At 40.7% G+C, this 19,606-nt stretch overlaps 1 protein-coding gene across 1 annotated transcript in view; it reads left to right on the top strand.

Moving 5' to 3' along the window:
• The window catches only part of ATP11A (ATPase phospholipid transporting 11A), a 222,955-nt gene extending 205,107 nt beyond the window's left edge, over nucleotides 1–17,848 (top strand). Inside the window, 6 exon segments of the mRNA XM_069094096.1 lie at nucleotides 397–532; nucleotides 5,313–5,378; nucleotides 6,234–6,337; nucleotides 10,097–10,262; nucleotides 17,323–17,379; nucleotides 17,381–17,848. Coding sequence (XP_068950197.1) covers nucleotides 397–532; nucleotides 5,313–5,378; nucleotides 6,234–6,337; nucleotides 10,097–10,262; nucleotides 17,323–17,379; nucleotides 17,381–17,416 — 565 coding nt within the window. The 3' untranslated portion in view covers nucleotides 17,417–17,848.
• The last annotated feature ends 1,758 nt before the right edge of the window (nucleotides 17,849–19,606 follow it).

Genomic DNA, 19,606 nt, shown 5'->3' with positions numbered 1-19,606 from the left:
GGCTCCCAGAGTGCTGCACTGGCCGATTCCTGCCGGCCTGCCGGGCTGTCCTCAGCGGGAGGTTAGCTTCTCTGTGTCATTTTGTGGGTTCTGCAGCTCCAAAGTTTGTTTAGAGTCCCCTTTTTACATGGATTGGGGAGGGTGGAAGCCGGAGCCGCGGGAAGGTCGTGCTTCTACTCCGCCATCTTGGCTGCACCCCTGAGTGGTTCTTCACATTGATAAAATCAGTGATCTAGTGAGAGAAGAGCTCATCATGTTCCTCAGCACCAGTATTTTAAGATGGAGAGTGGGGATGGGAAGGATGTCTGCCCACCTTGGGGAAGGACCTGTCCCTGAGAAATAAGTTTTAATTTTGACACGGTTAAAAAATAATCTTTCACATTTTATCTCATGCAGGGATATTGCCAAGAATGCCCTACTCCGCTGGCGAGTATTCATTTATTGGACATTCTTGGGCGTATTCGATGCTTTGGTATTTTTCTTTGGTGCTTATTTGATGCTTGAAAATACGACAGTGACCATCAATGGACAGGTGAGTATTTTATTTGATTTTGGAGGAAAAGAACTTTGCGATCCTGAATGATCATTTCATTAGTATAGTATCTGGGGATTGATTGGGAAGATTTCTGTTGGGTTTTTGCATAATTGAATAATACTGGAAATGGTTTTGTGTCTTTATTTAGTGGAGACACTGAAATAAAAAGCAACATATCTTCATGTTAAATTGATAAATGGTGTCCTGTGTGTAGCACTGTTTTGATTGTGGAAAAGTAGTTTGTCCAGTTTGTTCTTTTTGTAACTAACATTTCATCATTAGCTGTTCACCCTCTGTCTCAGGTAAGTTATTAGTGTGCTTTGTTGAGTGTTCTTTCATATTTAGTATATTTCATTTTTCCATATGACATTATTTTAATAATATTTTCTGTGCAGTTAATGGATTTGTTTTTTATATACATTCTTCATTCTAGTTGTTGACACGTTTTCTGGGGGGTTGTTTTATTTTCATCTTGCTTTTTTTTCCCCTTTTTGCTACTTGCTTCCCTTCCTACCCTCAGATAATGACTACCAGCACACACATGGTAAGAGGATTCTGGTTTTGTCCCTTTCTCTGTGTTCTTGGGCCACATTACAAATAAAATATTTCTCGTAAATATTTTCAAATGTGACTTTTTCAGTGTGCTTTATTAGTTGAAATATTCATAGCTGCTGCTTCCTTTCCACTCGCTTTTAGGAATAAAGTTGCCATAATAGAAGATCAGGAGTATCCGTGTGTACATTTGAACATCCACACTTACTGCTTTTTCTGGTTTCCCTGAGCTCAGCTGAGTCAGGTGTTTGAGGGTTTTTGTCTGTCTGTCTGTCTGTTTGTTTGAGATGTCTACATTTCACTTGGCTTTAATAAAAAGAGAAATACATGTAGATATGACTTGTACAATTCAGCCGACCCTCACTGGGAAGATTACTTTTGAATATTATGTGCTCAGGCTGCCTAAGAGAGTGTTGAGGCAGCTAGTGAGAGGCTTCAGAGTGGCTCTATTTGGCTTCCATGAATGTTGAGTAATCCCTCCAAATATACAAGTCAGTGATGCATAATGGATAATTAATTTCTGCCATACCCTTCTAAAAATCCACCTCATCCCCATTCGTAAGAATGAGCCTGGGTCATGAGATCATAGATTCAGAGCTGGAAGGTCTCCTCCCAGGGTTGGGGAAGCTGTAGCCTTAAGGCTACATATGCCCTCTGGGTCCTCAAGTGCAGCCCTTTGACAGAATCCAAATGTCACAGAACAAATGCCCTTTAATAAAAGGATTTGTTCTATAAAACTCAGTCAAAAGGCTGCACCCAAGGACCTAGAAGACCACATGTGGCTTTGGGGGTCACAGGTTCCACACCCCCTACGTAGGCCATCTAGTCTTCTCTTCTCATTTCACAGATGAGGAAACTAAGGCCCAAGGAGAGTAAGTGACCTGCCCAAGCTCATCTGGGTAGTTGGTGGCAGCGGTGGGATTTGAAGCTGGGTTCCCCCAACTGCAGCTGTAATGTTCTTTCTCCCCTTCTAGCAGTTCTTGGATGAGTTTTCCCCCTGTGATTTTTCTCCTTCCCCTCAACTAGCTGTTTACCTAATTAGAGTCAGTTAGATTGAGATATAGCTGTCTTAATGCCTGTGCCTTGTCTCCTAGATTTCGTTTAATCATGTGACCAGAAGTTCTGTTGTCTTTCCATGGGACTCAAATCAGTTGCACTGAATTGATCTGTTGAATCATCCAGATCTGTTTTCTGCTCACTCTTCTGATCTCTCTATTTCTAATAATTTCTCATTCGTCCTGATCCATGCCTTTGGTTTAACAGTTGCTACAATCCCCAAATGGCACCTGGCCTTGTTAGATTCAGACCAACCATGTAGTTTTCAATGGGGCTGTTTTTAGTGCTTTTATGTAGCTGCTTTAGAGCTTGCTTATGGGTCAAGCTGTAAGTAAGTGACTTGCATGCAACTCAAAGAGCTGAGATACCGCTCCCTAAAAACGGAAATTTCCAGAGAATGGCCACTGATGTGGAGGGTCAAGTTCCTGGGAATGGGAAGTGATTACCTTGTTAAATGCAAATGGATTTCCCCTCTATTTTAGAAGAGCATTTTTTGAAAAGAAGATAGATATGAATTTCCCATTTATGGGGCTGATGGTCTTGTGGTCAGTAAAAGGTTGCTGGATATGAAATACTTGTTCTTGTGTGTTGAAGGTGTAAAACTTATTCTCATTCTTGCTCAAGCTCTGTATGCTGTGATAGGATCCAACAAAGCTAAAGATTTCAAAATGGAAGACAGATTGAGTGGGAAGGGTTTTTTGTGGTTGACCAACTTCTATTTAGTGTGGGTCACTTGAGACCTGGAGCTGTTGGTGTATGTTAGCTAAATGGTGATATAAGTTTAAGCAGGTAATTTCACTAAAGCTCCTAGGAATAGCCCAAAGCTAGAAGAAAGCTGATCCTGAAGATTAATGAATCCTCTGGCAACGTTCCCATTAGAACTGGGATAAGGTCCCCTGTCACCACAGTCTTTGAAGTTCCGATTCTCTCTATTAGTTGGTGGGGAATAGTTTTTGAAAGGCATTTATCCCTGAGAATGTTGACCTAGCACCTTTAAGGAATGGTGAATTTTTAAAAAGCCAAAATCATGATTGGAACTTTTTTTTGGGGGGGGGGGGTTTGTCCTTGGCCCCTTCTCATAGCAGTTCCATTTATTGAAATTGAAAGATATTAGACAGCTCCCTACAAGCGCTGTAATCCTTTTTATCCTTGTTAGTTCAGCCAGTACTGTATTCCTCACAGAATACTTACAGATTTGGAATGCTAATTGTAGATGTCTGTAAACGTCAAGAATGACATGGAATTGTGAGCAACAAGCAGTGTGGGCACAGAACAGATTCTGCCAGACAAACTCAATCACTTTCTTAGTAAAATCACTAAAGGCGTAAATGAAGGGAATACGAGAGATGCCCCTAAAGGAACCGATTCTGAGAAAACAGATGAATCATTGTCTCATGGAATTTCACTTATAAATGAAATTTAAATTAGTTGGGCTTGAACACTTGGAAGAGAATTGAAACTGGCCAAAAGGTTCCCCCAATAAAATTAGCTAATAAAGAACATGGTTAAGCTGGAGAAGTCTCCAGGGTCGTAATAATGATTGGTAATAGTCTTCAGTTTATTTTAACATCTCCATTAATCTAGATGCCATGGTAAAGTTAATTAAATATGTAAATGGTACCAAGTTGAGATGTATAAAAAAAATCGAAAATGATGTCTAGTGTAAGTATTCTCTGGGACCTAAAATTATGAGAAACGTGAGATTTATTACAAAAAGTTGATTCCACTTGGACCAGTTTTTTTTTTTCCTTTTCTATGGAAAAACACTTAGAAAAAGGTACCAGAGGAAGACATGAACCCTCATTCATTTATCCTCCTCCTCTCCCCATCTCCATACTAAAGGAAATAATACAAAAACTCAGACTGACACAGCTTGGTAGGTAGTTGGAGTCAAGGTCCCTTTGCAGTAACAACAACTTGACATCCGTGAGGTCTTTGACTTATAGTTAGTGCATACCATTCATGGTCTTAGCACTGAGTCGAGCTGTTAAATGATCGTGGCCAAAGCTATGATCCTTCACTTATGATCCAAAGCTGAGTTGTTAAGTGATGATGGCTAAAGCTATGATCTTTCCCTGGATAGGAAGAGGCAGATTTCCTTTTAAATGGATAGGGCCAGTCCACTCTGCCACCTTTCCTTTTTCTCTGGCTCTTCAACTGATCTTTTGTTTTTTTAAGTGTGCCATGTTTAACTATCTGCCATGAATCTCTTGTTAAACTAGAGAAAACCCTGTTGTCAATAAAGTAAAAATGCAGATCCCTGTGCCATTTCTGAAAAACTCCTGATCTCTAGCTGTAATAGTAACCAAAGGGAAGGTCCAGATGTATCTCCCCAGCCCTTAGGACTTAACTTTCTTTTACTGCTTCTTTCTTAGCTAATAGAAAAGGGTGTGAATCAGGAAGGAGTAGCTCCCTCCCATCCCCACATAAAGAAATTAAAATAAACTAAAATCCATGTTTTATTCTCATTTAACACTTTTAGTTTCCTAATCTGTTGGCTTTAAATAAAACCTAGTTTTGTCATAATAAATACCAGTGTTATTGTCTTATAATTAAATGGTTACTATAGGAAACATTAGCCTTTAATATAGGAATAATTCACAGATACAGACACATTTTAGTGTTGTGTACCTCTTTAATCTGAGGAGAATGAAGGATTAAAAACCTAGACTGGAAGATAGCCTACTTTTAACAAAGAAGAAGATCATTTTGAGTAGGTGCCACTCTTTTTTTTCATGCCTTTAACAGATATGCATTAAGGGCCTACTAGTAATCATAGACTAATAGAATGTCAGAGCCAGGAGGTTCCTTAGACATGGTCTAGTTCAACCACTTCATCAGTGAGAACACTGAGGCCCAGGGAAGTTACCACAAAGCTAATCCATGTTCTTACTGCCACATACCTGGACTATTGGAATAACTTCTTAGACTTCTGCCTCTCCTCATTTCTACCCCCCGTACATCATACACGGCACTCCACAAAACGCTACCTTCTTAACACAATCCTCTTGTTAAAAACCTCATGCTGACTTGAGCATAGACTGAAGTGTTTATACCTGAGGATGACAATGAAGCTGATTCTATTCCAAGAATTTGGTTGCTTTGGTGTGAAGCGTGGCACTGCTAGGTTGTCAATAGATGACTTGAGACATGTTTTCCTGCCAAACAGGTATTTGGAAACTGGACCTTTGGGACGCTGGTGTTCACTGTGTTGGTATTTACGGTTACACTGAAGGTAAAGTCGTTGATATTACTATTTCATCTGCTGGTCTGATAATCAGTCATATACATTATGCACATACTTTGGGCCTCAGTTTTCATCATCCATAAGCTCTTCCAGAATGAACTTATATTCTAGCCAGTGACCTGCCATTGTCATAGCCTACTAAAAGTGTATGCTGTCTCCTTTGGGCTCATCTGGTTTAGAAGGAGGTAATAGCAAAGCCATCTTTAATCAAATCTGATGTGTCAAAATTTGAATTTATACAAAAGATACATTAGGGAGTAAAGACACACTTCACAGGAGGATTCATATTAGTATTCTTTTAGAAAGCAACTACTCTGATATATTGAAAACAGATTTCATTTACATGAATTAAGATTTTTACAGAACTTTTCAGGAAATCTTAGATAAAGCAGAGTTTGCCAATGCTCTGGAAAACTAACTGACCATATGATCACCGTGGGGTCACTGAAACCAAAGGACAAGCACACAGCTGTTACCATAAACAAAACTCAAAGCTGGTGCGTGGAGTGACGCATCTCCAATTAGTTTTTTGTACCTGCTGGAGCACTGCATTAATATGAGCCCTTTGCAATTTCCCTAAGACCTTCTAGGTTGAGAAATACTTAAATAACTAAAGATTCTCCAGGCCCAGAGCAAGAAAGGCCTCAAGGAGCTCCCTTTCACCCCAGATGCATGCCTGTGTCTCCATGAAACAGGTTTCTTTTGTGCCCAAAACTGGCATTTTAGCTAAATGCATCACTGGTGAGCTTTCTTCACTAATTTTAAGGTTTTCTTCACTGTCTCATTCTAGTTTGCCTCTGGTTAATGGTGCCAACACCAATCACCTTTTTTTTCCCCTTTTAGCTTGCTCTCGATACACACTACTGGACTTGGATAAATCATTTTGTTATTTGGGGATCCCTGATTTTCTACATTGTCTTTTCTCTACTCTGGGGAGGAGTTATCTGGTAAGAATCTAGTCAAATCATTTTTGAGGTCCTTAAAAGCACAGAACTTTGAAAAAAAAATTAAGTGTCGGGTAGCCTCCCTTCACTGTAAAGAGATAGACTTGGTCCAAAAATCATCCCTTGTGTTTAAGGTACAGTGACAGGCCCAGCAGTGTGTTGCTACCAACTTCTCCTCTCCTTCTGTCAGTTCCTTCTACTTCCTTTTTCTATAAATCTCTTCTCAGGAAAATCTTTCGTAGTTTGGGAACCTAGAGCCTAAAGAAACTTACATAGTGGGGGCAGTTGGTGGCGCAGTGAATAGAGCACGGGCCCTGGAGTCGGGAGGACCTGAGTTCAAATCTGGCCTCAGACACAAAAAACTAGCCATGTGACCTTGGGCAAGTCACTTAACCCCAACTGCCCTCCAAAAAAAAAGAAGAAACTTACATAGGAGCCCTTACCTACCTGGGTTTAGAGTCAACTATGAGTCAACTACTTTGACTTGTTCAAATTGGAGATTTTTTTCTCCTCATTCAGATTACAGAAGAATTAATTAAACTGAAAATATGTACTTTTGGTCAAATTGACAAAGGTTTGGCTAGGTTTGGAAGGCCTTCTTAAACTTGCCACTGGAATGGAATATACAGATCAACAGTGTAGTCCGAGAATCCTACTGGTTACAGGCAGAACTCTGGAATTCTTCTGCCACAACTTCTCCATCTTACTTGCTGTGTGCCATTATTATATGTTGAAATACAAATGATGGATTCCTACTAAATGGGAACCGTGGTCCTAGACTCCTCTTCACTGACCTTACTTAGACCAAACTCACCACTTGCCAGCATTGAGTTACCACCACTGGCCATTTTCTCCTCAGGGCTAAGGAGCTTGGCTAAAGAAAAATATGGCAACCAAGGTCAAATTCTTGCTATCTGATCTCAACTGAGCCCATACTGATTCTCAGTAGTTCTTTTATGCACCTCCTGTTGACAATGACATTCCCCATAGAAACTCCTATAAATATTTTCTGCTTTCTCAGGTTCTTATCCCCACCTCCAGCACTCTCCCACAATGATTTTTTTTTCTTTATTCAGAATGAGACTATCCAAGAAGAGTTACCCACATGTCCAGTTTTTCATGTCAAAATATACCTGTATCACTCCTTTTACTCTCTCTTAGAAAGTTCCCCTGTGTTTTTGAGAGTTAACCTGTCTTCCTGATTTCCATCTCTTTTCTCATCCACCGCGATTTTGTTTTCACAGTTTTCCCATTTTAGTTTTGCATCTTCAGTCCCTCCTGCTTCATAGGCTCCCTCTCAGAACCTGTCCTTTCCTTCTATTGAATTTTCTCTCTCAAAAGATTCTCTTTTTTTTTTTTTTGGAGGGGGGAAGGCAGGGCAATTGGGGTTAAGTGACTTGCCTAAGGTCACACGGCTAGTTAGTGTTAAAGTATCTGAGGTCAGATTTGAACTCAGGTCCTCTTGTCTCCAGAGCCAGTGCTCTATTCATTGCACCACCTAGCCGGCCCTCAAAAGATTCTTAATGACCTCCTTTGCTTAGTTGACCTTCTCTGTAACCTCTCCATAGCATTTGACATTGCTGACTATCCTTTCATTAAGAAATTGGATCCATTTCCTCCTTAATTTCACTCATTAGAACATTAAGCTTTCTGGGTTTTTGTCATACTTCTCTACTCTTTATCTCCTTCATTTACTTCTTTTTTTGTCTTTTTCCCTTTCTCTGTGCTTTCCTTCAGTAATCCTGTGCATTCTCATGACTCTCACTTCTGTTTTCTAATTTCCCAGTCTTATCTTCTGCCTTGATTTGTCTTTGATCCTGTATCTTTACTTTTATCTTTACCTCTGCACTTCCAGTTGTCTACTAGACATTTCTACCTGGTTATCCTGATGGTACCCCGAGCTAAAATCAAACCTTTTGGCTACCAAAGAGCTTTATAGACTGGACCAATGACAACTCATTGCTTAATGTCATTTCAGTGTCATTGAGCTCCCTCCTTGTATTCTGGAAAAATCAAATCCCTCTAAACCACAATAATACTCTCCAAGGGCCTTGAAGTCATTTTACGTGACTAGATTTTCCATCTAAACATTTTTGACTTTCTTATCAGATGTTTGTTGGAGCAATCTACAAATAAATTTTAAAATATACACTGCTGGGGGGTGGGTTTAAATTTTTCATCAATAAGCAGCCACCCATCTAACTGGGGACCCTTTGTAGTCAAAGAAGACTTGAGCTTCATAGTTTCTGAGTTCTCCTTCTGGGCCCTGGAAGCACTAGATAGAGTTGGTAGTGTTATACTGATCCTGATAAGGACCAAAGAACCCTCTGAGAGTGGTAGTGACCTCTGAGAAGCAGTGGGCAGGGCAGGGATCCTTTCATAAGGTTATGCCTCCACCAGGAGGTAATATTTAATGCTCAGGCTGCCATAGGGGGAACTTGGTACTGAAATCAAGACTGAACTACACTGGTGGCCCCTTGCACCTCCAATTTTAGGTCCCTCTAGGAAAAAAGACCCTAATTCATCCCTGCTTTCAAATAAACATTTAGCATCTCTCTCATATAGTCTACTTCTCATACACGAGGCAGCAGTTGGGATAGGTAGAATGTATTCAAATGAAATCAGACGTTTTTGCCATTACTTCCTGCATTTTTACCTTCCCTTCTCAGGTGACTGTAAGGGATATTTTCCTCTTTTCTCTCCAAAAATTATTATTTCCTTTCATTATTTGTGAGGCACGAAGATGGTGCAATGGATAGAGTATTGGACTTGAAGTCCAGAAGACCTCAACTTAAATCTGCTACTTACTAGCTGCATGACCCTGGGTGGTCACTTAACCTGTTTTCTTCTCTTTCCTCCATCTGTAAAATGGGAGTGATAATAATAGGGTTGTTGTCAGGATAAGATGGGATGATATTTGTAAAGTACTACACAACTCTCAAAACACTTCATAAGTTCCAGCTTTCATTACGAATGTCTAACCCAATAATTTATAGTCATGGCTTCCCTCCACTCCCCCCACCCTCTGCTTACTGTTGAATTTCCTTAACTAGAACTTCCAAAGAGAGGCAGACAGGTTAAGTGACCGTGCCCAGGGTCAGGCAGCTAGTAAGTGGCAGATTTAACTTAACCAGAACTGTGATGGAACAGAAAGTCAGTAAGCATTTGTTAAGTGATTCCTTGTGTGCTAGGCCCTGGGCCAAGTGCTGGAGACAAAAAGAAAGGCAAAAATAAGGAATTTTGATTCTAATAGGGGAGGCACCATGCAAACAACAATATAATCTCAGAGTGAAGGCACTGGAAGAAAAGGGACAAGGACTGTGAAGGGATTCAAAAGCCAAACAGAGAATTTTATATTTGTTCCTGAAGATCCTAGGGCCCCTCTGTTGTTTATTGTGGGTGGGGGAAAGGGTGACATAGTCAGACCTACACTGTGAAAGCTAAATGGAGAATGGATCTGAGGTAGCAGGGGCACCAGCTGGCAGAATGTTGCAGTAGTCCAGGCCTGAGGTGATGAGGGCCTGTACTGGGGCAGCAGATGTGTCAGAGGAGAGAAAGGGGCCTATATGAGACATACAAATGCAGAGCACACAGTACCACTTAGAAGTAAAAGTCACATGTCTAGACTTCTTCAGAATAGAAGAAACACTCTTTCCTAGAGGATTTAAAAACAAGTATAAAACATGTTAGGTTTTTTTTTCCCTATAAATATGTACTTTCTCACCTGTTCCATTTTTTTTTCTTCTCTCCTTGATCCTCTAGGCCTTTCCTCAGTTACCAGAGGATGTACTTTGTGTTCATACAGATGCTATCCAGTGGTCCTGCATGGATGGGCATCATTCTGTTAATAATTATCAGCCTTCTTCCAGATATTATCAAAAAGGTTCTTTGTAGGCAGTTGTGGCCTACAGCAACAGAAAGAACTCAGGTAAAAATCACTTTTCTCTTAACTACCGATTATTATTGTAAGACAAAGGTTCAGTTTGGGAAGTTATAAAGGAATAGGCTAAAAGGCTTGTTATATTCCGTAAAAAGTATGATTAGTCAGAAATACCAGCAATGAATATAAGGCAAATTGTCCTATCCAAGGTTCTACACAAAAATATATTTCAGAAGCAATCATTATTTTAAAGTTAGCATTATTTGTCAGGGGGAGAGGTGGGATGGATGAGACGGCATAAAAGTTCGGTGAATTTAACCAGAATTCATAACATGATAGATAGGAAGTAAAGACCCTAGTTTATTGGGGTACTTATTTTCCACACTCTCAGACTGTGGCCAAAACAAACCAAAAAAGCTATCTGGGCACCAGAGTAGATTTCTCAGAGAAGTGTTCATTCCTACCAATATGTTGTTATTACTCTTAGCAGAGCCCTTTTACCTTTGCCATGAGCATGGTCCCAGTCTCATAAACACTTGTAATCTCCAGGAGACTGGTTCGTTCTCTCCTCCTTCTTTAGACTCATGGAGAAGTGGGAGTCACTGTTGAAGAATGGAATGAAGTACCTAATCACTCCTCAGTATTCAAGTTTCCCTTGCCTCCTTTCCCCCTTTCTGGCCTCTTTTCTCAAAGAGTCATGGTGGAGTAGAGGGAACCAAAAGATGAAGAGAGCAGGAAGACACGGATAGGATTGGGGCGACTCTAGCAATTTGGGGATCTGCCCAGAGCATGAGGCTAATTTGAGTAGTGAATGGGGAGATAGAATTAAAAAATAAAAGGGAAGAAAAGACTATATCTATCTATCTATCTATCTCTATATCTCTATCTAGAGATATAGATAGATATTTGAAAGCAGAATAAAAGATTGTAGCTCGTTACTTTGAAAATTCATGAATGCTATTTAGAACTCTTATTTTACCTAAATTTTAAGTCCAAATGGAAACAAACTTTTGTGGATTATGTTGTGGTTTTAATTCCACATGGAATTTGCATACTTGAGGTGGAAAATGAGTATCCCTCTATAATTACCCAGCCCATAGAATCGGATTCTTGTTTGCAAGTTTTAGTAAAATGTTTGTAGTACTTGCAATGAGCTTTATTTGAAACCCAATGCTTTTAGCTCCTAGTTGGGCTTTTCCCTTCTTTATGCTTCCTGCCCCAGTTTAAACAGCAAGTCATCCTCCAGTTACTAAAGGTAAAAAGAAATCTACTCTAGCAGTTTAGCATTGTAAGCTGGGCCCTTGGCAGGACTTCTTTCTTTACAAACAGGCAGGGCAAGACAAGAATATCTTCAGGTATCCAAATCCTCTTTCGCTTGGATGGAGAGCAAAAGAATTGCAGCCCCAGACAGAGCTCATGTCACTCTTGCAGAAAGTAGGAAGGAAACAGCTAAAGGAGGTCGGTAGTTGGGCTCCTAAGTAAGAACAGACCTTTAGTCTGTAATTTATGGTGGTGAAAGCAAGAATTTTAATGGGTCTGCCTGTGAAGGGAACTCACCCTGCTGCCTTCTGGTGCATAAGATGAAGAAAATAAAATAAATACTAGATATTTCCAAAGTCCTATCCTATGAGTAGCAGACCTGTTAAGGCTTTATTTTTTGTTTCGTGTTTAATCTCTTGAGTAGTACTCCTCAGGTACATAGTTGTTATAGATGAGACCCTTGATCCTTAAGGCTGGCTCTGTATTTACTTAGGAGTCAACAATGCAGCTCTGTAGTCATGCTTATTCTTCCATGATGTGTACTTTGAGTCATAGAAAAGTATAATTAGAGGTCATGTGGTTTTTTTCCCAAGACAGTGGAAGGTGTCTCCTTAATTATTTATATATTTATATTATAATATTTATACATCATATTAATAAATATTAACTATTTAGTGTTAACTAAATAGTATGAATATTGCCATTCATTCTTCTATATGAAGTTAAGGAGTTAAAAATCCTCATTGTGAATTCATTGGGCATCTAGTCATTTAGGATAGAGGGCTAAAAAGGAGTAAGAAATAAAGCCCCAAACCTAGTGGGTATAGAGCTGGAATGGCCTTGCTGAGAGCCACAGTAGAGAATGAACAAGTCACGTTTGGGGGTCTTAACAATGCCAGTGTCTGTGATCAGCTTTTATATGTGCCAGGAAGTTGTTAGCTTTAACCAGACTCATCCCCTTGTGTTTCTCTCTCCCCTCTCCTCATTTCCTTTCATCTTCCAACCTGCTTTGCCTAAATAACTGCTACCTTATTTAAACATAAATGATGTGCATGGGTGCCTCCTGAACCTGGGAATGGCAGACTAAGCATCAGTGCCTTTCTGTTGAGCAGTCTACCATCTTTATGCTTTCTCAGACTTCCAGCAGTCTGAGTTTCTAACGGAACACAAGGTGACTCTTTTTCTGCCTTTTTGCATGCTTGGAGGACAGTAGATGTTTTACTGTAATATCAAGAACATTTATTACACACTCATGTTTATACTGGAGGCATCATATAGAGTGCTGGACTTGGAAAAGGAAAGACCAGGGTTCCAATCCTGCTTTTGACACTAGCTGCATGACCCTGGGCGAGTCACATTACTTAGCTGAGCCTTGGCCACCTCTGCTAAGTTATCTACTGATTTGAGACCAGGATTGCAGTCTGCATTGGCAGAGTGAGTACCAGAGCTACAGAATCACTCGTCAATATATCTTGTATTTAAACATCAAAAAATCGTGACAAAGTTTCCTCAAAAAAGTAGTAGATGTAACATTGACTGTTTGCCCGTATCCATTACTGTTGACTCTAACACTCAATGCCCACTACCGGCTTTATTAACCGAAGACTCGGTTCAGCTTTTATTATGTAGAGAGCAATGCTCGAAGGCAGGCAGAAGAGGCATTATTGTGCCCATTTTACAGATGAGGAAACTGAGGGTCAGAGAAACAGTCTCACAACCATCTAGTCAGGACAACCCAGGGCTGCTCCTGCTTCCAAGTCCAGCGTTCTTGTACACTATACTGGGCCTTTACTTCATGAGAGACCAATATGATATAGTGTCTTTATCTCATGAAATACTATGTAGAACAGATCCCGTAGTCACATATCAAGTTCTGGTACTGACACATAGACCAGTAGTATTTGCAGCTCAGCTGTCCCACATACCCACGAGCAGAATGGTATTGGTGTTGGCATGATTTCCAGCCCTCGGCTGCCATTCTTAAACAGCTCTCTGATATAGCATGTCCTGTTAGCGGGATAAACAAGGGAACAATGCTGTTTTATGCAAAAGTTAGCGGCTGCTTAAACTCGTGGAATCAAATTTGGTGACTTTTAGCAGGAAAAAATTCTGAAAAAAGCTCTGGGGTGTTTTTAGATGACATGAATAGCCTAGGCTGCAGCATTATAGCCTTGTATGCAGCACTCTGTGGCAAAAGCTTAAGAAAAAAAGCCTTTTTCTTATCCAGAGCCAAGATTTCACGGCCGCTGCAGCCTAACCAATTATTTGTTGCTTGTCCACACACTTAAGTACATTTAGTCTGCTCCCAAAGTAAAGGTGCTTTGAAAAAGTTTGCTACTTCAGCTCAAACAATCTCTAGTTTTGGATTGGACATGTACCAAATTTTCACATTTAAGTTGGTTGTTTGAAATGCGATTGAGTTTTCCCATGAGAACACTGTTACAAATGGTGGCTTGGGCTTCTGAGTTTGGCTAGAAAAATGGCATTAACATAAAACATATCTGATGCTGTCCTGTAAGTACTCTAGAATCTGGCAACCATGTGTAACAAAGTGTAACAGTGACTCAAGAGTCCCATTTGGAAGGCCAGGAACACACCTGGAACCCTCCTGGCTGAGAAGCATAAAATCAGTTAGAACTGAGATTCTCTAATACCCAAGTCACTGGTGGTAGTTGTATATGGCCTGTGGGAGGAACTAGTGATGAGAGAAGAGGTAGAGACAGAGAATCAGAGATGAGGAAGAGAGACCAGGACTCAAGATGGGGCTGTGGGTGAGATACTGTAAACTCCCCAGGGATACTTCCTTGGCTAACCTTGGCCCTCACCCCTTTTGTTGGGCATAAGGGATTGTCCTACCTATTTTCCAGATAAAAGTTAAGGAAGGAAGGAAGGAAATTTACTTTTCCTGTAGGTGCTCATGGGTTGTTTGTAGGGTACACATACCAGAGGAGAAAGCAAGACTCATCTGCATTTCAGAAGAAAAGTAGACTTGGGAGGTACTAAGCTCTTTATCCGGAGACAGAGCTGAAGTTGGTAGTGGGAGGTTGCGAGCTGAGTTGGCAGGGATGGGGGAAAGGAGAAAACCCAGAAGGGGGAGGAGCTTTTGGTCTACTATAGATTTTAAACATTAATTTGTGTTAGACCACCACGACTGCTTTCTTCCTCCTCCCCCTGCTGAGTTCTCAGATGTGGAACTGGGGACATAGAAAAAGGAAAGGAGATGACTTTCCTGTGGGCCTGCTCCCCCAAATCCCCTATCCTCCCTTAGTTTCTCTTACTAGACTTCACAACAGTATTTGGCACATAATAGATGTGCCTGGAGGAATGACTGAGTGAATGAATGAATGAATGAGTGAGTGAGTGAATGAGTGAGTGAGCCATCTCCTCAGCCCAGCTTCCTCCACAGGACCTTAAAGCTCCCTTAGCTCAGCTCCAGGTCCTGTGATGAAAGGCCTGATACTACTCAAGTCTGCTTTTCCCTTACATAAGAACAATCTTCCAGGAACACCTGGCCCAGAAAGGCTCAGGGGAAGTTCTCATATGGATCAGCCGTTTCTGGGGTGATTGTTAGTATGTAACGAACACATCTCTGTTGGCGTCTGATATTACTGGCTTTTTACTAAAGATCGTGTATTGTACAAAGTTTTTTAAAAGGTTGAGAGGGCCATTTTTTTCTTAATAACTACTGATTGAGAGGGAATGTGCCCTGATGGTTAGCAAGACCTGGGTTCAAGTCTTGCCCCTGACCCAGAATGACCATAGGACCAATAGCAAGACATGTAATTCTCAGTGCCCTGAGGAGCTCTGTAAGACTTTGAACTTACCGAGGAGTTGCTGACCACATGAATGGAGGGAGTTTCCATGCTAGGAGCTCCCTAAATTGATGAAATCATAAGTCCAGACCAAAACAAACAAAAAACTCCTCAAAAACAGTTGATTGGCTATACAATTTAAGTACTAACTTAATTGACAAACATAATTTTTAAAAGTTATTTTCTTTTTAAGTAAATTGACTTAATCCAGTCTTTTTTTTTTTAGTCTAGAGTCATCAAAATATGTTGTAGTGAATCACAGAATTTCATCTTTGTTTTCATATTTGAAAGCCTGTAGGATGAAGTTAGTAGGAATGTCTTAGTAAGGCAGAGATGCTCCTAGTGAAATTGATTTAACCTTCTGAAATTCAGCTCAAAATAAATATTCTAGAACTAATCTAGATTAGAGACCTAATTTAAAGAGGCTGTTTTACTTTTAAAGTAAAGTAAAGCAGAAGCTAGAACAGGTCATCACTGATCATTGTCTTTGATTTCCACAGCAGCTGAAGGCATTGAGGCCTTTTAGGCCATTGAGCATTCATCTCTAGGGGTGGTGAACAACTATTTGCAGTTACTACTTAGCCATGTAAAACTGAACATCAGTAAACCAAAACATTCACGGCACATGCAAAACACATTTTCTATGATGGAAATTTAACCTATCCAGTGGTCTGCAAAACTTTGGAGGAATCAAGCATTTGTTTAACCTATATATGGACTACATTTGGTTGACTTTTTCCACCTTTCTTTGTAAAAATTATCATAGGCACCAATCCCCTTTTCATCCATCACCCCATTTAAAAAAAAAACCATAAAGAATTATTTCTGCAAAGTGCAACAGTTGCATTTGCTTCGATTTCCTTTCCCTTATTTTATAGAGAAACACTTCATCAGTGCAAGTGTAAGCACACCATTCACAGTTGTCCATCACTCTTAGAAGGAGTCTTTTTCACATTTGACTGGAAAATGACCAAGTTTGAGTAGAACATCTTAAGAAGGCCAGCCCCACCCATCTGGGACCATTTTGAACATCACACTGTTAAATCTTTTGGATTTCATTTCTCCTGCTAGGATTCTTTTTTGATTACTGGCCATCATTTTAGTTTTGTCCAAGGGGCCACTGGAGCCCCTTGAAAACCTTCAGCGACGCTCTTTGCAGAAGCGCAGGAACTTTGTCACGACCTGGGGAAATGGCTGAGGGCCGGCCGTGTGGGCCATGCAGTGGGCTTCCTTGCTCGAGCGCTTCTGGAAGTCCACACTGTGTTCTTGGCAGGTCCTGTGGAGTCTCCTACCACATTTCAAGCAAGTTTGGCTTCTTACTGCACATGCATTGGGGACACTCAGTGACTTCACTCAGGTTCTTTACCTGCAGAATACAGCACATGTATTGGGGAAAGTGGGTTCTCCTTTCCCCCCTGACATAGCCCACCTTGGATACAGTTGTCTTCTGGTCCGTTCAGCATCACTGCCACGGATGAGAAGGGAAGCCTGCTGTTCCTCAATGTATTTCCTGCATGCCCTGGAAATTGGCAACTCACAGATAAAAAATCAATTTGCCTTGATTGATTTCTCTAAAACTGTGCTTTCCTTCCCCCCCAGAGGTACTTAATTGCGTTGAATATTTAACAGCCAGTGGCAGCACACTTTCCTACTGCGTGTTTGACTGTATGATGATGAAAGCCCTATGAGCAAAACAGAGATAGTTTCCTTTTTACGTGATCCAAGAGGCACCGGAGAACATAACCAGAGGTGGTGTCTCATGGTATAAAACAAGTGTCTTCAGCTTTCATCAGGTTTGTATTTAGTCTGGCATCAGGATCAATAATGGGCCCGTATATGCAGGTGAAAGGGTTGAAGGGATGAGAGCCATAGAGACAGGTCCTGCCGAGACCAGAGCCCCGGAGGTAAGCTCTGGACTGAAGCTCTGGGAGTTTGTCTTGAGGTCAGGGATTCGAGACTCAGACCTCGAGACGATCCATTCAGATTTCCCTCGTGTGTGTGGCAACAGTCTCAGTGTTTTTCCTCCATCCTTGCAGAAGATTATGAAACATAGACCAACTCTAGAGACAGTGGCGACCTACGATGGGCCCCTCCTTGAAGGATCTCTTACGGCTTCCGAAGCATAATTAGCTCAATGATAGGTAACAGTATTGCACAGATGATGCCAGTTTGGAGTCACTTTTTTGGTGTGCGGTGATAACTCTGAAACTGTTCATTTTTCCTCCAAAGTTTTTGCTGTGCTTTGCCATTTTTGTTTTTTTTTTTTTGTTTTTTGTTTTCTTTTTTATCCAAAATTAATGGTTTGTTAGGAGAACCTGATTTTTACACTTAAATATTTGATATTCCCAGGTAAGTTATTTGCCTGAGAGTGACAATTGCATAACAAAGTGTATCATATGTTTATGTGTGTGCGTATGTGCACATTTATGTATGTATCCTAGAACTAATGTTTATCAGTGTTCTCATGTGCAGCATTAGCTGGTCTGACTTACTAATATTCAGTGTAACCAAAATATACAAATCCTTCTGGACCTGTGAGGTCAGTCAGGAAAGATGCCACAAGTTAATGCCTTCTGGGATTTTGATTTACATTGAACATTAGTCAGTCCCTCAGACTGATGGTGGACGTTAGCCCATGTTAAACATTAGCTGTACTGAACAGAACATCGTCTGGTGCCTAAAAATATGTAGAAATTGTGTTGGATCTCTGTGTTCATGAAGCATCTCTGATATAAAAACCTTGGGTTTGACAAGCACATTTATCATCTAATTCTGAAAAAAAAAAAAGAAAAACAACCCACCGGTACTCTGTCAGACTTGAAACGTGCTTTGCATTAAAAGTTTGATATTGCTCAGTTCTTGTTTATTCTCTTCCTACATAGTTAAACTTGTTGTTTATGACATAGATCAGCCTTCTTAGGCTATTAGTGAGAAGTCACACAAACCACATTGGTTTGTGGCATGTACAAAAGTAATCATCTGAAGATGATCTCGATGTGCTTAGTCAATGTGGCTGTTTATCCTTGAATCTGTGTGTGTTGGGAAAGGATACACTAACGCTGGGTGAGTCCTTGTCTTTCCTGTCTTTGTGGGTCAGCACTGTGAGGGTAAATAACCACACTTCACTCACGCTTTTGGGCTTCTCAGATGGCACTTAGTGATCTGGGGGAGAGAGGAGATGCGATAAGCTAGGTAGCCCGCACAATCACTCAGCTCCCCCTGCTCCTTGCCATTCCTTGGGTTAGCATAATGGTTGCTTCATTATATTAGTATAACTGAGGAGGGAGAGGCGGGGATAGAGAGAAGCTGCTATCTAGGATATTAATAACCAGGTACTAATGGGCACAGTGTCAATTTACAGTATGCTGAATCAGAGGGGAAACCGGCAGACCTAACAATGTAAAACCAGTGACTTGGGTGTTGATTTCCAAATAGAGCAACTCTTAGAGAAAGCATGTTATCCAGCTTGATTTTGAAATAACACAGAATTGTTTTAGGATCCTTACCCACTCTGTCAGGCACTTAATGTATTTTCTTATCTCTTGACAGAATTCTCCAAGGCAGTGTCAGGACCATATTTCAGAATTCACCCCTCTTGCCTCTCTACCAAGTCCAAGCTATCGAAGCAATGAGCTCACCAGTTCCCCCCCGGCCACAAGGTCTCATTCTCATTCTAAAAAAGTGATGCTGACATACTGGAACAGTCGTGATTATTCAGTCCTCCCGCTTGGGTTTAATTTTTCCAATAACTATTGCAAGTCCAGTGCAAGACACTGCTACCGTGGGTCAGGTTTGGAAACGCCTGTATGACAGATCACCAATTCAAGCCTTTAAAGAACTGCATTTTTGAATGTTTGTGTGTGTGCGTGTGTATGCGTGAGTGTGTGCGTGTGTATGTGTATTCTGTTTCCAGAAGAGGGAACAACTATGTAATAAAACTTAAACTAAGAAGTACTTGGTTCTCACTGTCTGGAATAATGATTAGGCAGACAGAATTGAGAACCTGAAGTTTATGTCCTTCCAGGCCTGATGAGGCCTCTTCAAAAAAAATTTTTTTTTGAACTGCTAAAGCAATGAACACCTTACACAGTCTGGTACTGTGAGACTGGTAGCACTTAGAAGTACCCTTGTTCTGTGTTAATAGTTTTGGGGTTTTTTCCTTTGTTTCTTTTCTTTTCTTCTGCCCCCCCTTTTTTTGCATATACATTGCTTGCTTCTATTGTCTTCAGTCACTTGCTGTTACTTGAAGTGGATAGTTTCAGTGAAGGACCTCCATTTTGATATCAGCAGTTCAGATGTGAGCCAGAAGCTATGACCTCA

The sequence above is a fragment of the Petaurus breviceps genome, unplaced genomic scaffold (assembly GCF_028583685.1).
Source record: "Petaurus breviceps papuanus isolate PSGF00001 unplaced genomic scaffold, PetGlider_PUasm1.0 214, whole genome shotgun sequence".
NCBI lineage: Eukaryota > Metazoa > Chordata > Mammalia > Diprotodontia > Petauridae > Petaurus > Petaurus breviceps.
The sequence above is the reverse complement of the archived record's forward strand: the minus strand, read 5'-3'. Positions and strand labels throughout refer to the sequence as shown.